Raw genomic sequence first — 18249 nt, forward strand, 5'->3', positions numbered from 1 at the left:
TTTGATCTCATAAAATTCTCACACTGTTTAACTATTAACTTGTTAATATTTAGGTATGTTGGGGGTAAGAAAAGAACAGCACTATTTATGAAAGATTATGCAGTTTTTAAATTATGATTTTATTTCCTCCCAAAAAATATTACTTTAAAATAAGATTTTAAAAGAGGATGTATTTTTTATAATATTTTCTCCCTAAAAAATACTAGCCTGGAAAAAGTGCCATGCTTGGGAAAAATACAACTTTTCTAAAGATGATGACGAAAAAAATCCATTTTTTTTGTGGGAGTGAGTTATTTATATTTTTACACAGAAGTTGACTTTATTTGGCACACTGAAATATGTAAGACAAGCTCTCTAGTACATATGCAAAGATGCAAACTCACTTTTGCCTATTTCTAAAAAGAAAAGAAAAATACACAATAGTATAATAAAACAATTGGGCATCAACACACTACAGACATGCCACTTCCACCTTGGACTCTTAGTACTTGTTCCACATTTAAATGTTCGCACGTTTCACCCGCCAACCTTAAGCTGAGCGATTCACTGATCCTTTTTCCGAATGAGGCAGAAGGAATTTGTGCCCACCCACATGGCGGGCAGGAGCTTCTCCTGCACGCTGATCTTTAACTTGTGCACCAGCCGCACCTCCTTGTCGCCTTCGCCCTCCACCAGCAGGAACTTAATGATGCCGGCCGGCTGGTCCACGTACACGCCCAGCGTACTGCACGGGGGCATGTCAATGTCTACGTTCTCGCCATTGTGCCACACCTGGTAGCAGGATCCCGACCAACCCACGCCCCAGGAGCTGGCGTTCTCGCCTAGGCCGCAGGGGCCTTCCTTGCGGGGGGCGCTCTCCGCCACTGCGCCAATCACCACCCAGCCGTCGTAGTCCACCTCCCAGTAGCCACGGGAGCCCAGGAGACCCTCCTTGCACAACACCTGAACAGGAGCACAAGGTCAGACGTGCATCCATTCTGTGGCGGAGCAGAGTTAAAAAAAAAAAGGCTGATAAAAAGGAAAATACATTCTCTTTGTAAACTCCTCTCACCCTCCCCAAAACACACACACACGTTGTTGAAAAAAATACTGCTTAAAAAAAAGGTTTTATGTCAAACAAATATATGGACAATATGGTCAGAAAAAAATCTCACGTTCCTCCAAAACGTTTTTGTTATTGTTGGGGGAATCCTATTGTATTGTAATTTCATTGAGAAAATATGGATTATTCTGTCTAAGTACCCATTTTAGATCGTTTTGGTGTAAAATTTATTTTTGGGGGACAGTAAAAATACACCGTTAAATTTTTTTTTTAAATACACCTTTTTATGAAAAATAACAAATAGTGTTTGAATTATTTAAAAAAAATCTCTTCTATTAAGAATAAATCAGTATTTGGGGTCTAATTTAAAAAATATATATAAAAGCAAATGTATATTGTTATAATGTAGCAGGCTGTTTTTAAGACATGACTTTTGTCTTTATGATAATTTAAAAAAAAAAACTCAAAAAAAATGACTTAATGTTGCAAAAAATAAATTTCATTTAAAAAATATAAAACTGTCATTTTATAATTTGGGTAAATTGGTCACTTTTTTTGCGATAATTCTTGACTGTTATGGTTCAAAAACAGTCATGCTCACCTGTGGCGAGTGTTCGTATCGCTCCGGTCTGTTGGGATATGGACAGACGGCTTCAGATGTGCGCGCCACCTTAGCTCCGTTTTCTGAGATCCACAGCAGCTTCTGTGCGGTTTTGTCATCCAAAGACAGTGACATCCCGTCTGGACAGGAAGTCAAGAATACTTTTAGTCAGGCAAGAGCACTTGAGAATAAAAATATAAATTAAAATGCTGTTCACCATGGATACAAAAACACTTTGATGCTAAATCAACTCTGACTTCTATGTCTTCAACGTTGATTTCCACCGATGGTTCGGACCAATCACAAAGCGACATTGTGGGTGGGGGGCAAACAGACCTAACATGGACGAATGGACGCTATAATTAATTTTGTTCTAGCAGAATTACTCACTTTCCTTGTTGAATGTTGAACAGCGAGAGGCGCTTCGTGCATTTTTAGCTGGTTCGTGCTCCCCCGCGACGAGAACGAAGACGATATTTTCATCCGTCGCCGTGATTGGTCAAAACGTGAACAAGATGCCGCATCGTCCAATCAGCTCGAAGTATTATACAGAATGTCCCGCCTTTCCCGAGCAAATCACCGTGGAGCAGTCCCACATTGATATTTTGGAGAACTCCCTTGAGTGAATCACAATATCAATCTGGCTATTGCCAGATTAGTTAGAATTGACCTAGTTAGCGGAGCTATGGTTATGGCAGTATGGTTAAAGTGGACTGCATTGTCTGCGTTATGCTACTTAGCACATAGCTAGTTAGAATAAACATATTTTATATTTTAGAAATATATTTTTGTAAGTGTGTTTATATTTTGAAAGTCAGCTTGGATGTTGCCCTTCCTGGAGCTAGGCGTGGACTGTGTTCCAAACAAAACAAAATCGTAGTTCTGGTTAGCACAGAGCTAGTTGCCAAATGCGAGTTGTCATAGAGCTAGTTAGCACAATCGCTAGTAGACAGTGTTGGTTAGTAGTGTGGAACTTAAGGTCACAGAGTGAGCACCGCTAGTTAGCGTGGGATGAATTAACCTAGAGCTAAATGGCTAATAGCGGACAACGGCAGGTAGTGCATGGCTATCTTCGGACAACGGGAGTTGGTGCCAAAATCGGCACAGGAGCTAATTGTTACCTTATACTTAGCAATTTTATAGTTGTCACAGAAGTGCTACAGATAATGAGTGTCATTTAGCATTGTTTTAGTTAGCACTGAACAAGCTGATGCTAGTTAGCTTGAAGCGAGTTGATGTCAAGCTAGTTAGCACAAAATGATTAGCATTGAACCGTGATGGTTAGTACAGAGCTTGGGGACACCGTGCTGGTTAGGGTTAGTGTACACTTAGCAACATTTTAGTTGGTACTGAGTAAGTTGATAGAACTAATGTGCACAAAATAAGTAGCATTCAACAGTGACGGTTAGTGTGTAATGATGAGTTATTAACATTGTTTTTTCAGTTTTAAATGATATTTTAGCCGTTTTAGATTTAGTTAACTCAGTATGGCTGTATGAATAGACCTATATTCTTATCTGTGTTACTTTCATGAGAAAGAGCAACGGGTCTGTCTATTCATTCGTAATCTAAAGGGAGGTTCCGGGGATTCTGCTGTGTCGGAAGGGAGTCAGGCTTATTATTATTGTATTTTTTCTAATCTGATTTATACCCATGGGAACGGATTCTCTTGTATTCAGTTGTAACCAGGTGTGTTGTGGGCTGACCTTTTTCTGAACCCTTTTTGTGAATAAATAACGATGTGGGCTAGAAAGAAATCATCACATTTGAACAGAGCATCGCTTGGATGGTTTGTCTATGTGGACCAGAAGCTTCTGGTAATTAAAACCTTTGCAAAGGAACTTCTTCAACAGAATCTCACCATTCAGTTAATTGAACACGCAAAGAGTACAATACTTAATATTGTCAACTCTAACAAATGGTGACCGCCGACGCTGAATTATAACGAATGGTCTCCTCCGTTGAACCAAACGGATGGTGTTGTTGACGTTGAGCAGGCTGCGGCGTTCCCTGACGGGCGGAATTTCTGGCGCCATATTAATTCCGGTAAGTGGAGATCTTTATCCACGTAGAAGAAATTTTGTCTGTCTGGTCCGCTGCAGCTGGTTTTTTCGTCTTCCAAAATTGTCTAAATTTTAAAAGAGATCTGTGTGAACGAGTGTAGTTTGATGTCGTTCTATTGTGAGTTGTGATAATTCCGACGATCTTGAACTAAACACGTCGTGGAGTGGTGCATTTGAAGGTGACGTGATGCAGACTCGAAGTGATGAAGCTTTTTTTGTACAGGAAGAAATAGCGGTTAATTTTTTGATTTGTTTTGTTTTTCGTCAACGCTATGAAGAATCCTTAGACCATAATATATATTGAAGATTATGGTATGCGCTCTGCTTTTTAAGCAGTTTTGGCCGATTTGGGGACGAGTATCATATTTGTTCATGGCTCTTATTGAAAAAGTCCTATTTACACGTAATATGTTTTTTTTTGAAAAAGCGCCTGTTTGAAATTGAACAGAAAGGGGTCCAGGTTGATTACAGCGATGATTTGATTTTGTATCACTGTATTTGCAATCGAGAGATTACGTGTGATTTATTTTATTTTGTTGGCGCTTCTACAATATGTAGTTTTGAGGTCAGGATTCCCGTTTGAATTCCTTTTGTTCCACGGTTGAGTTCGTTAGTGCGTGACAATTTCTTAAGAAAATGCGCCTTGCAGAAATTTTGCAAAATATGGAGAACAGTTTAGCTCAGCGGGATTGGGTAACCGCTGTGTATAAACGAGAGGTCACGTAATTCTTATGTCTGTCTGTGTGTGGCCATATGTGTTAACATATTGAACTATTAATACTAAAAGTGAGACGTCACTGTATTAAAACCGAATGTATACATCAAAAACTACAAACAAAAATGGAGGCGATTTCGACCCGGATACAGAATGGTTTGTCCTGAATGCGCTTCCGGTTCAGCGAAAAATAAAAGCGTCGATGAACAATGAAAAAACGAACTATGGATCGATTGTATACAAAGCTTTCGCTGGACAAAATGGTATGTCAGACTTTTGTATTTTCTTTGTTGGTAATGGAAAAAGGCTGAATTTGATGCTAAAATGACTCCAGCATTTGTGGAGCAGTTTACGGATGGGTTGTTCAAAGTTACCCGTTTACTGAAATCACCGTATAAAACTGCAGTTTAAATGCTATAAGATTTGTAGACAACGAATTGAAGGAATAATAACGTTTATTTTTTTATAATGACTGAAGAGTGTGTGCGTATGCATTTGAGTGTGTGACCTAGCTTCTAAAAAAAAAAAGGTGGGGGTTTGTATGTGAGAAATGTGCATATGGGGATTTTGTTTGTTTTTCATCGATATTTTTAACTAAGTTTGGTGTTGTTTTTGTGTGAGATGAGACTGTTGTGATAGTGGCGTTTGTTTTATTAATTGGAATGGGATAAAATAGGTTTTGCGATTTATAATGTTAAGACCCCCCCCCCCCCGTTTCTAGGTTAGAATAAAAAAAGGTGGGGGCTGGGCTGTGCGCTGTGAGCATAATGTGTCCTCGTAATGGGACTCTTTTTTTGTCAAAATGGTAAGAGAGGAATGATAAACAATATAAAATAAGTAATAGTATTTGACTGAGCTAATAAATCTTTACACTTTAATGATTGATGACGATGGTTAATTTGTTAACTTTCCCTTTTCGGGACAAATTAATAAAGAGTAATGATAAAATAATGGCATTTTGTTTGAGAGTTGATATAATTATGCCTACATCTTTATAGCTGTGGCTGGAAGTAAGATAGTTGAATAAGGAGTTATGAATGTTTTTGAAATTGACATGTTGATAATGATTTTTAATATTTGTTTTTTTTTTCTGAGTGTGTCATTTCAGAAACTGATGTTTGAGTTCCAAGGCAGATGAGGGTTTGATGGCCTTCACTGATTACAAACTGCGAACGGGATGCGCCCCAGCTGCTGATACGTTGTATGGCTAGTAGCTATTTGAAGGGGTATTGAAAAAAAAAGAGAAATGAATAAAGAGGCTGTGTTTTTTACGAAACATTTTTGAGAAAGCAGGGAGTGAACTGTCTTGCTATGATCCCATATCCTCAGTCTGGCATTTTTAAAGCATTGTATCAACGAATGTGCATTTTTTGATCAGGTGAGCTCTCAGAAAGACTGTGTGTCATCGGATCCACATTGCAGACAGCGTCTGAATGGATGTGGCAGAGATCAAAGGTCTAAAGCCGCAGAGCAACAGTCTTCTCGTCCTGTGCCTAAGAAAAACATGATGTTCAAATTCCTCAATGCCCAGTGACTGTGTATACGCCTCATTCTAGTGACTTCTCCCCTATGGCTGTTTTGCATCCAGAGGAAATCTAAATGCCTGCTCTGAACATTGCTGCCACAGCAGCCGCCATGCTGGCCAGGACTGAACATTGACAACAGCTGCCGTCCTGCCTTTTGCTGGGGGTCTGGACTGAGAAAGTTGGTGGTCGGAATGAGATGTGATCCATTCAGTAAAATGCTACATAGTGATATGCAAGGCATTTTTAATGTGTTGAGTGGGGAACTGTGATCTATAGCAAGATATTTCAGAAAATTGAAAACGACATATGTAAATTTGAAATGAGGGATTGAGAAAATTTATTTCAATCTATAGCCTACTAAATTTTTGCATATATTTTTGGGAGAATCAGTTTCTGATTTGGTACAATGGGAATTCTATTAATATGTTATGATATGATATATTTTTATTTTCCCCGTGAGGAACTTTTTTGGACTTCGTCCAGCTGCAGCTATAGTATAAAATAAATAATAGAATAAAATGAGTAGTAACAAGTAAAAGACTAACTAAGAGTTTGATGGCTAAGTTTGATTTTTTTTTAACAGCACTGTGATTTATAAATCCCAGAAATATTTTGTGTGCTGTGTTTTTTATGAGCCCCGCTAATATGTGAAAGATTAGCAGTTTGAAGATGATTTTTAGTTAGATTAATTCATGGAAATGGTAGATATTTGTGAATTTTGTGTAATTTTATCCTCAGCCCCACTAATCTGTAAAAGAGGTGAGGTTGATTGGCAGTTTAAATAATTTTCGGGACTCTAGGAGAATTAGAGTAATATGGTTACCTCTATTTTTATGGCCCCAAAGTCATCATATATTAGTGTCTTAAGTTGTATCTGCTTATGTTTAGTTTTATAGTGTTTTGTAGCTCTTTTGTTTATCTCATAGCCTGATTTAGAGGGTTGAGTTATTTATGACGTTTTTTGAGTTATGAGGTCTCTATTTTGTCCTCCCTTTATCCTGACGTGTTTGAAAAAATCAGTGGATCTTTGTCAAATGAGGGAGTTTATGTTTAAGAATTTAACCAATGTAGACGAGTTAGAAAATTAAAATCAAACTTAAAAACGAAATTAAAAAGGTTGTGGGGTATCGGCCTACACTCCAATTGACAGGATGAGTTTGAAAATGATAATCCACAGTTTGAATATGAAGAAATCTATCAGAGGAAATCGATCGCAAAGTAAGTCTGAAGCAAGCAAGGACAATAATGCATATTTGCCGAATGAAGGTAATTACATTATATTATATCTTTTATCTCAGAATCACATGTGAAAAATGTAATGTTTGGAGCCCAGTGTTTGCAAAAGAGTATAGATAATATGAATATATGTGAGTTTTTCCCAGCATGCCAGGATTCGGCCGGTCATGGGATTCTGGGAAGAGAATAAGATATGAAAGGCACAGTTATGCAAATTTAGAACAAATTTAGTCATGGTAAAAAATTACCTATTATTGAACAAAACCTATTTGAAAGATAAATATTTACAAGCTCTGTCTTATATTAATGAATGAGCGAATGTCATTCAACTCAATCAAGGGCTGGGCTCTATTTTAATGTCAAAAAAAATAGATCTTTTCCTGTTCCAACAGCACAGGACCTACGGATCTTAATCAAATAATATTTATTAATCCCAACTAACAAAAACTATCAGGGTTTTTTCCTCCAAATAAAATTTATGTGAGTTTATGAGAAACTAAAAATGAAAAGTTTCTGCACTCAGGAGAACGGCCCCAGGGGGTTGATGAGGAGAAATTCCACAACTGGAAAGGAGACGTGCCAGGCTCGGCCATCTCATCAACTGATGCTCTCAGGTTGAAAGGAGAGACGAAATTCCACAACTGGAGCATCAATCTTATCACCTCTGACCTGGAGCCACGTCAGCTGACCCAGTGATCATTCTGGAGCGGCCGTTCCGGAGCTGCCGTTTGAGGACATCAGTCAACGGATCAAGAGCAAGTGCCTTTTCTTGGGCAATCATTCCTTTGATCAGTCACATTTTGGGCAGAATAATCCCAGGTGACAAATCGAAGAATTTGGGTAGTCTACCCCAAATTCTTAAAGAAGAGACGAACTATTGCGACACTCTTTTCATTAAAAAAAAATACCTTCAAAGAACTTCATCACAAGATGGCTTCAAAGAACACATATTCGTCTGCCGATACATTGCGACACTTTTTAATGAACAACATTTTATGTTAAGCCTCACATATGCTATGCTTATTCCACTAAAAATCTTTTAAATGTATCAAATTGTTTTTTAATGTCATATGATTGCTAAACTACCTCCTCTTCTGCTAAAGGGATGTTTTAAGGATAATTATTTTTACCACACAACCATTGAAAAAATGTTTTAATGTGTTGAGCTCTCAAGAGCTCAAATGAGGGAATGATGAGTTATTAACATTGTTTTTTCAGTTTTAAATGATATTTTAGCCGTTTTAGATTTAGTTAACTCAGTATGGCTGTATGAATAGACCTATATTCTTATCTGTGTTACTTTCATGAGAAAGAGCAACGGGTCTGTCTATTCATTCGTAATCTAAAGGGAGGTTCCGGGGATTCTGCTGTGTCGGAAGGGAGTCAGGCTTATTATTATTGTATTTTTTCTAATCTGATTTATACCCATGGGAACGGATTCTCTTGTATTCAGTTGTAACCAGGTGTGTTGTGTTGTGTTTTTCTGAACCCTTTTTGTGAATAAATAACGATGTGGGCTAGAAAGAAATCATCACATTTGAACAGAGCATCGCTTGGATGGTTTGTCTATGTGGACCAGAAGCTTCTGGTAATTAAAACCTTTGCAAAGGAACTTCTTCAACAGAATCTCACCATTCAGTTAATTGAACACGCAAAGAGTACAATACTTAATATTGTCAACTCTAACAGTAACTTGTCGTCGTGGTCAAGGTTTGTTGGCATACCATACATTGGAATAGTTACATTTAACACAGAGCGAGTTGGCAAAAGAGTTGACTTCTTAGCACAGTATTGCTAGCATCTGACAGCACTACTGTATTAGTACGGAATTTGCAGTTACGGAGCTAGTTAGCAGAGAGCAAGTTGAGCTAGTTGGTAGTTAGCAAAAATTGCAGTGCTTTTGATACCATTTTTGCAAAGGTGAGCATTCCATGCCCTCGCTGACGGACGTCCATTTTGCGTACAAATGACAAGAAACTTGAAAAAAAAAATGAAGGACTAAGTACTGACAGAAGTGGATTTTCATTCGTCAGTGTAATCGCCACTAAACAGGTCAAGTAGGCCTACTGATGGACTTCTCAGTCCGTCTCTGACAGACGCCCGTTTCGTTGAGGACTGACAGAAAGATGCCCACCTTGTCAATAAGTTAAAGCTCAATGAGAAGTCATCCATCCATCCATTTTCCTATCCGCTCATCCTCAATAGGGTCGCAGGCGTGCTGGAGCCTATCCCAGCTGTTTTCGGGCGCTAGGCCCAGTACAGCCCGAACTGGCTGCCAGCCAATTGCAGGGCACACATAGACGAACAACTATTTACACTCACAATCACACCTATGGACAATTTATAGTGTCTAGTCAACCTAGCTTGCATGTTTTCGTAATGTGGGAGGAAACCGAGGTACCTAAACCACGGAGGCACGGGGAGAACATGCAAACTCCACCCAGGAAGACCGGAGCCCGGATAAAAAAAATAAAATAAATCTAATTAGATAATGGATGGATGATGGTTAGATTTTTCCTCTGTTGGATGGTGGCATGTTTTTGTTTTTGACGGAATTTTACTGATGGAAGCAATGACTGAAGCGTGGTTAAAATAACAATGGTGGACTGACGATTACAGTTTGGGTCGGCTTGACAAAAAGGACAGACTGGCAATGCCCTACGGTGGGGAATTCTGACGAATGACGGATCTACAAAATTTCGTAAATTGCCCACCTCTGCATAGTTTGTGTACTAATATGGATGAGTACTAATATTCCCATTTATTAGCATTGATATGAAGTATTTAGCTACTGACGTTTGAGGAAGTCTGCTCTGGTGGTTGGTTCAGGGATGTTGGGATCGTACGGTGGCAGTTTCTCTGAGGAGACATAAACAACATAACATTTAAAGTTGTTATTAATTATCATATATTTTCTCACAATTATGTTTTTTTTTTATTGTTTACCTTCTGCTGCCCCGTTGTTTTTTCTTCCTGTAAAAGGAGAAAGAAGTTAGTCAAGCGTCTCAACTCCTACTGTACAGGATTTCCCTTTTAAAAAGCTAATCATTCTTTCCAAGCTTTCTAAGAACGCATGCACACGCACGCACGCACGCACATTTGGTGTTCCAAGAAAGTGTGTGCGGCCAAGTGTGTTTGCTATTATGTGTGCTATGTGTGTGTTTTTTGGTGCAATATTCACATAAGTGTAGAGAGGCACATTTACAGCAACTTATCACACCAGTGTACTTTGTGTCAAGCAAATGGATATTCAAAAATCCTTGTGCAATAATGTTAGCACAGCACACAACACATGCGAGAAATTGCCAAGAAACACAATTGCCTGGGTGACACCAAACTTTTCAACAGTGGTGTCAGCCTTCTTCCACATTAAATATGTTTTTGGCGATAAATAAACACGGCATCATTCTCTAGGTTTTTTTTTTTTACAAAACGAATCATTTTACAACTTTATTCTTAATTTGTGTTATTTAGTTAGCATTTTTATTACAATTTCTGTAAAAAAAAAAAAGCAGCAATCTTTGTAAGATTTGTTTGCTAATTTGTGCACAAAAGTATGACTTGATTCTCATTAAATGACTATTTTTTGCTTAGCAAAAAATGATATTCTTTTAAAATAATAGCCACCACCTAGTATTATGATAGTATTTATTCCATGTACAGAACTGTGTATGCAGCGATGGTTGCTTTAAAATAAAATTGAGCTGAGTTTTTACAAAGGCAGGTTTTTTTTTCAGAAAAATATTTTTTTTTAGGTTTTAGGTGAATTAATGAGCACAGACTCACACGCACGCACATACGCACACACACACACCCGTACATGCACATACTCACGCTCATACAAAATAAAGAAAAAGAGAAAAAAATGAGAGAGAGAGAGAGAGAGAGAGAGAGCAATGATGATGACATGTCGAATCGGTAAGATTACCGAATGAACAATACTGAGCTCTCTCATAAAAAAAAAATATATATATTATTATTATTTTTAGGATTTTCATTGCACTCATAATATTCTCACTGTTAAAAAATATAAAATGTGTTTGTGTGTGTGTGTGTGGGGGGGGGGGGCGGGGGGGTAAACATAAGATTACAACTTAATTATCATACTATTTGTGGTGTGTTAGTATTAAATTAAGATTTAGTTTTGTTAAAATTTCCTTGTTCTTGTAAGTTTCAACTTTCTTCTTTAAAAAAAGAAAAGCTGACTATTTCTTAAAATTACTTTTTGTAGGATTATGACTTTTCTGGTAGTAAATTAAATATAGAGAATAAACTGTGTAAAACAGTCAATTTCAATACTTCAATAAATCATCAAATGTGGTGGAGAGGGGATCTAAGGATCATCTTAAGGCGGTGGGGGGTGGGTAGGTGGGGGGTCGTGTCTTTCCTCGAAGTGGCGTGAGAGCATTTAACGAGCAGCTTTTGATGCCAGAACCCTCCTGGCATGATCCTGGCATTCCCACTGAGATTCGAGCTCTGCGGATAATCCTGTCATGTATCAGAGCAATTAAATGTTTAAAGCGGGACGCCTCACTTGCACTACATAAATCAAAGTTATTATTGTAGTGCTACTTTGAATTTGGTTGGGACTATTTCCCATTTGGTCAGTTTGACTTTGGAGACAGTTCAGATATGCTGGAGTAATTAAGGTACTGCAATGCCCTGCCATGTGGGCAAGGAGAGCCACAGTCATCATGATTGAATGGAACAAGCAGTACAAAATGATAACACTCGCAAGCTGCGATTGACTCATGATGGGTAAACATGGCACTCTGATCAATATTACATTTCTGGAATATGAGTTATGCAGCAAAATCCAGCTGTTTTTATCCGTCGAAGGGGGCGGCCATTTTGCCACTTGCTGTCGACTGAAGATCACATCAATGTTGCTCAGGGCTCATGCAACGACCAATCACAGCTCACCTGTTTTCTGAATCTGAGCTGTAATTGGCTGAGACCTGAGCAACTGTGATGTCATTTCACTCAACAGCAAGTGGCAAAATGGCCTCCTTCAGCAGGTAAAATTCAAATTTAAATTCTGTTTTGCTGCTCATAACTTTTTCAACTTTTTCTCTTGCCAAAATGTGCTACTTTATGTAAGATTGCACATTTCTTTAGTATATTGAATCCAATCCACTTTATTTTCCCTAGTACAGCACATTTTTTAAACATGCTCTGCGGCAACCAATAGTATGGGTTTTTTTTCCGTTGATAAAAATAGAACTTAATTTTTATAGTATTTTAGTATAACCTTTGAATTAAATTTTATATGTACTTTTCAAAACAATATGAATTCTTGCTAGCTCTTAAATGGACTGAGCTTATATCGCGCTTCATGGTGCTGAAAGCAGCGGGAAAACGTGTGGAAGACCGCCGAGGATTATGGGACTTGGCGGTTTTGGATACGTTCCACGCGCGTGATGAAGACATTTGACAAGAAAGGTCGGTTCCAATGAGGGTTGGCCTCCTCCGTCTCCCTCCGTCCAAGATGAAAGGAGCGACTTGACGGAATAACTTAACTTAAGCCTCGAGTTCCTCCGGCTGGGTCTTAAATACGAGGGATCAGCGAGGCAACATGACACGGCAAAAACACAAATCATCGGCGAGCCTTGAGTGAGCCCATCCCCTGCGTGACCTTGCCCAGGATGTCACGGAAAATTACACTTTTTTTTTCTCCATAAAAATATAATTTTTTTGCTATAAATCGAAGATAACGATGAATGCTGTGTTAAAATGGCGAACATAAAATTGTGACAGCGCGGAACTTGTTGTCACAGTGCTCATGAATGTACTTTAAGCAATGTTTGAGTTAACGCTAGGCATGGGCAGATATTAGATTCTGACGGGTTGATAAACCGTGAGAAAAAATATTACAGTATCATGCTATTATGGTATTAAAATTACAGCTCTCAAATGAACTTTCAAAAAAATATTTGGGTGAATAAAAAGATCCCCCCCGCCACCCTAATTGAACACAATCTATTTTATTTTTAAGCAAAACCTTGTAGAAAAATATAGCTATCAAAATAAAGTACTATATATAACAAAAACAAATTAATGAAAAGTAAATAATTAAAATATAATACGGACTCTTTTTTTTTTTCTCTTCCCAACAATTGTGACAAAAATATTTCTGGGTAAAAATTGTTCTTTTCTGGAGGTTGATGACCATTCTCTTATCATTTTAGTGTTTCCTTGATAAAAAAGTACAATTTAATTCTCATGAGATTTTGACTTAAGTCATGTAATTCATTGTTAGCAATATATTATCAAATGAAAGATGCAACTTTATTATTGTCCGATTGGTATGATTCTGTAATTATCATCTACAGTGACCATAGAAAGTCTAAACACCCCTGTTCCAATGCATACTTTGTTTAATAAAAAAAAAATAAAAAAAAAAGAAGTTTTTACATCATTAATGTGACATATAATATGTTCTACTCTTTAGGGCAAAAAAAAAAAACTTCCTTTGAGAGGGGAAATAATGTAGTTGCACAAGTGTGCACACCCTCCTATAACTGAGGAAATGTGTCTGTGTTCAAAATAGATCAATCACATTCAAACTTTTATATCTACTAAGCTGGTGGGAAATGTGAGTGATTGGATTGTAGGCAGGTGGATGAAGCCAAAGAAGACGATAAATGAGGGTTCCCTAAACATGTTGACTGAGAAAACACAGCTCATTAATCAAAGGGGATAAAAATGAGCTTCAAACGGATCCTCGGTGCAGACGGGACGGGAGGCTATCAAACCTGCGCTGGTGACATTCCCCCACGTGAGCTTCCTAAATGTCACCAAGGTCTATTTAGAAATACATTCCACGAAACGAAAATTCCTCTTCTTTTTGAACAAAATCATGTAAGCCACACTGACATGAGGTCAGGGTTCAGATGGTTACGTAACAGCGGAGGAAACACAAGCAGCGCAATAACGTGTGTCTATGTTATACATTGGGGAATTGCGTAAACGATGCCTCTGAAGGATATTTCCTGCACGGCGTTGACATGATGGATGAGGAATCAGACTTGTTGCCTGGAAGACTCAATTGAGGGCCCAAAGTGACACCCATTTGCCCAAACACATTTTACTCATATAATAAATGGTGGACTTCCGAATACTAACAATTATTTTTTAATTCCTCAAAATTACTTTTTTCTGCCCAAAAATAAAACATTTAATAATACTAATACTACTACTGATATAATATTTCCGGCCATAATATTATTCTTGCAGAATTTTACCATTGCGTATATATATACTTAAATAAAATCATGGAAAATAATGACACTTCAAAAAAATTTAGGATTAAAAAATTTGAGAAAAACTAGCGTTTGGGGGAAGAAAAAAAATTGCTCATAACTTCGTTGTATTAAGTGGGTATATTTAAAAGTATGAATTTATTCTCGAAATTTTTTTTTTCTTTTAGTATTTTAATATTAAGTTATTAGTAGTTCACTTTTTTAATAGGATTAAAATTTTATTTTCTCCCCCCAAAAATTTTTTAATGGAAAAAAATACAATGTCTACAACTTTAGTTAGTTTCATTAGTAATATCAAATACATTTTGGTCATACATTCTCACAAGAATACGAAAAACCTATTTGTCAGGATGTTATTTTTAAAAACATATTTTTTGTTGCGACATTTTTTAATTACGTATTTAGTATTAAACTGGGTTGTTTTTTCTCAATGAATGAAATTATTTTTGGTAAGATTTTTCCCCCCTAAGAAATATGTACCTACAATGCAATTTGTTATTATATTTATTGTTGCTGGAAAAATAACTTCATTTTTGAAACACTTTTTTTTCTTGCAAGATTACAGTGTAATCTTATTTTCATCAAAATGAAAAGTTCAGCTTCAATGTTATTACATATCAATTTAAAAGTACAACATTTTCATCAGAATGACTTTTTGGTTGACTTGTGTTCCTACCTGCTTTCTTGGGTACGGGCATGTTGCTTGCTTGGGTTTTTGAGGCTTGTCAGGTCCGGTGCCAGTCGGCGTAGTAAGGTTCTCCCTTGCGTGGGTGGGGTCCTCTTATTACCTTCCAGATGAACTGAAAAAAAAAAGGGAGGGAGGGGGGGCACTGTGCAGGACCCCCATCACACTCAACACGTGGTGTAGGATGATGACATGCCAGTGCATGGTGGTGGTCGGGTTAGGGGGGCGGCATGGGAGGGTGTCACTCATTTGCTTACACGTGGAGGAAGCATGTGATGGACAACACATAACACATACAAGCAGTTAGGAGCGACCCTAATCCTTTCTTAAAACCTTACTTCATATTTGATACCCTCATTGAAACCCCAACTTGGGTTTGCAACCCAGGTTTGACCCCAATACCCAGACTTCAAACCCTATTTTGATACCCTACTCCAGGGGTCAGCAACCTTTACTGTCAAAAGAGCCATTTTTAGCCGAATAAATAACAAAAAATCTGTCTGGAGACGCAAAACATTTGAACATTGTGATGAATCTTTTTGTAATTTTCCGTACTTCCTTTTTCGTACATTTTTAGACTTTTCTGCCTTTCTGTCAAATTTCTGAAATGATTGGCAATTTTATGGACATATGGTCATTTTCTGCCTCTCTTCCTTTTTTTGGACATTTCATGGCTGTTTTTGGTATTTTTTCTGCCTTTTTTGCTATGAATTTTCTGACACTTTTGGCAATTTTATTGACATTTTATGGTAATTTTCAGCATTTCTTTAGTTTTTGGACATTTTATAGTTACTTTTTGAACATTTTCTTTTCTGCCTTTATTTTTGAATAACAAAATATCTGGCATTTTTGGCAATTTCATGGACATTTTATGCTTTTCCTCTTTCTTGTTGGACATTTTATAATCACTTTTTGGACGTTTTCAGGCAATTTAAAAAACGTTTTTTCTACCTTCCATCTCTTTTTTTCTGTCAACTTAAAAGTTTTGATTCTGACATTTTTTTAAATATTAAAAAAAAAATCATCAAATCATTAATTCATGTTAAGAATATTTTATCAGAAAAAATAAATAAAATAAAAAAATATTAATGACTACTAATTTATTTTGAGAGGGAGCCACTAGAGAGGGACTAAAGAGCCACATGTGGCTCCAGAGCCGCAGGTTGTAGAACCCTGCCATACCCCATGCTTGAAGCCGTATGTTGAAAATTCAACCCTACTTTGCTAGCCATATGTGAGACCGTACATTGAAACACTAAACTAGATTGGAAATCCTAATCCAAATCCAATTAAATCCAACTCACAACCTTACTTTGAAACCCGAGTTGGTCACCCTAACCCTTACATGTAATTCCACTTTGAAACCCCATCACTAGCTTGAAACCATAACAGTGAGTTAAAAATCGAATCCTGTCTTGAAACCCTAACACAGACTTTAAACATTTATTTGAAACTCTAACCCTGATTTGAAACCCTAATTTGAAACCCCATCTCGTTTAATGCCTTTCTCTAAAACCCAAGCCCTATTTTGATACCCTAACTCCAGTTTGAATCTTGAATTTGAAACCCTGTACTTGTCTTAAACTGTAACACTTACTTAAAACCCTACTACTGAAACTTAACCCCCTAGCAGACTGGCTACTACTAAACGATACATTTTTTGATTACATTTTGGTATTATTCAGACAGACTTGAGGCTATTGATGGAGCTCATTTGCATACTAGGGAAGGTGCAAAAAAAATCCAATCAAAATGTGATTTTTTGGCGCATAATGATAAGGAATTAGTAAAAAGTAGAGACCTACAGCTGCTATTAGAAAAACTTAAATTGCGCATTGAAAGAATTTGCATAGCCATATGTGCTTTGAGCTCCAGAGTTGAATGAAAATAAATACTTTTTACAAGTAGAGGTCATCGTTTTCTCCATTTCTTTGCGAATACAAGAATCATTTTGGTGAGGATTAGATTAAATTTTAAAGTGCGGTACTACAGTACCATAAGAATAAACATACAGTAATACACGTCTGAGGAAAATTAAAATGAACTATTGTCATCTTTTGTCAAGCTAATTTTTTTGTTTTTTTGTTGGAGTTCTCGGACACGTGTTTACATTTAGCTGTATTTGCACTGTTATGCAGCCATTGTGAAGAATCCGAAATGACGTTCACCTACTTACTATTATTATGCATTCAAGTTTTTGAAATTACAATATTGTGGAACAAGACTCGGAGAGAAGAAATATACCACAAGATGCAAAAGACTCATCAGCAAAAAGAATCAGAAAGCCAGATTGGATTACGGAAAGTATTTACTGGGTGATTATACAGCTTTTGAAAACAAACTTTAAATGACAGACCGTTCATGTACGAAAATAGATTTATTTAAATTGTTTTGTAAATGCAAAAAAAATTGCAAACGCTGTATATTAAAATTTGTAATGGTCACTGATACAAATTTATTTTGCTCAAGGGTGACATGAATCCCTAACTATGACATCACCCTTGCTTTAAAACCCTGACCCTGATTTAAATCCCTAATGGCAAAGCACAAGTGTGTCCTGAAAACATCCTGTTGGACGGCTCCATAGTGTTTGTGTTCATAATGTTCTGTTGAGTTGATGTGAATACCTCGTCGGTCTTTAGAGAAGCCAAAACATCTTAATGAGACGCTGTTATGTATGCCGCAAATGGTGGCGCGGTAGACAGAGTACAGTAGCGGAACACCTGCCGCTGACCTTTGACGTATGTTTATGAGCACCAGCCAACGTTAACCTCCCTCTCATGTTGCCCGATTACACGCTAGCACGCTGGCGCTAGGGGGGTAATGGAGAGTGCGATAAGCGTTGCGGATGCTTTTTGATTGATTGACAGCGGGCAGCTGCGGGCGGTCGGGCGGCATCTCCGCCTCCTCACAGCTCACCCTCTTCAGCGCCTCAAACAACGCCTAAAGTTTGTAGCACAGCTTAAGACTAAACATGGGCCTCCCCATTAGCTTAAGGTGCTCTTAGCAACTATTTTTTTGGGGGGGGGATAAAAATCACACTTTTTTGTTATCGAAATAAAATCAAAAGCAGACATTCTGTAGACAAAACTTGAACTTAAAATAAATTGTTTTAAATG

The 18249-nt window shown here is 37.4% G+C and overlaps 1 protein-coding gene and 1 long non-coding RNA gene across 2 annotated transcripts; one reads left to right on the forward strand and one right to left on the reverse strand.

Moving 5' to 3' along the window:
- Positions 1–276: 276 nt before the first annotated feature.
- LOC147181661 (tripartite motif-containing protein 16) lies at positions 277–15220 on the reverse strand. The gene is made up of 5 exons (XM_086082657.1): positions 15122–15220; positions 10130–10156; positions 9980–10042; positions 1644–1783; positions 277–942 (listed from the first exon to the last, which is right to left on the reverse strand). Exons 1-5 carry the CDS (start codon positions 15141–15143, stop codon positions 544–546), a joined length of 651 nt encoding a protein of 216 aa, XP_085938783.1. The 5' UTR covers positions 15144–15220; the 3' UTR covers positions 277–543.
- On the forward strand, positions 4212–8730 carry LOC147181662 (uncharacterized). Its single transcript, XR_015090503.1, has 2 exons — positions 4212–4684; positions 7707–8730. It is a non-coding gene; the product is annotated as an uncharacterized LOC147181662 (long non-coding RNA).
- Positions 15221–18249: the final 3029 nt, after the last annotated feature.

This window comes from Leptonotus elevatus, chromosome 1 (assembly GCF_054856555.1).
Source record: "Leptonotus elevatus isolate MCC_2025b chromosome 1, RoL_Lele_1.0, whole genome shotgun sequence".
Taxonomy (NCBI): domain Eukaryota; kingdom Metazoa; phylum Chordata; class Actinopteri; order Syngnathiformes; family Syngnathidae; genus Leptonotus; species Leptonotus elevatus.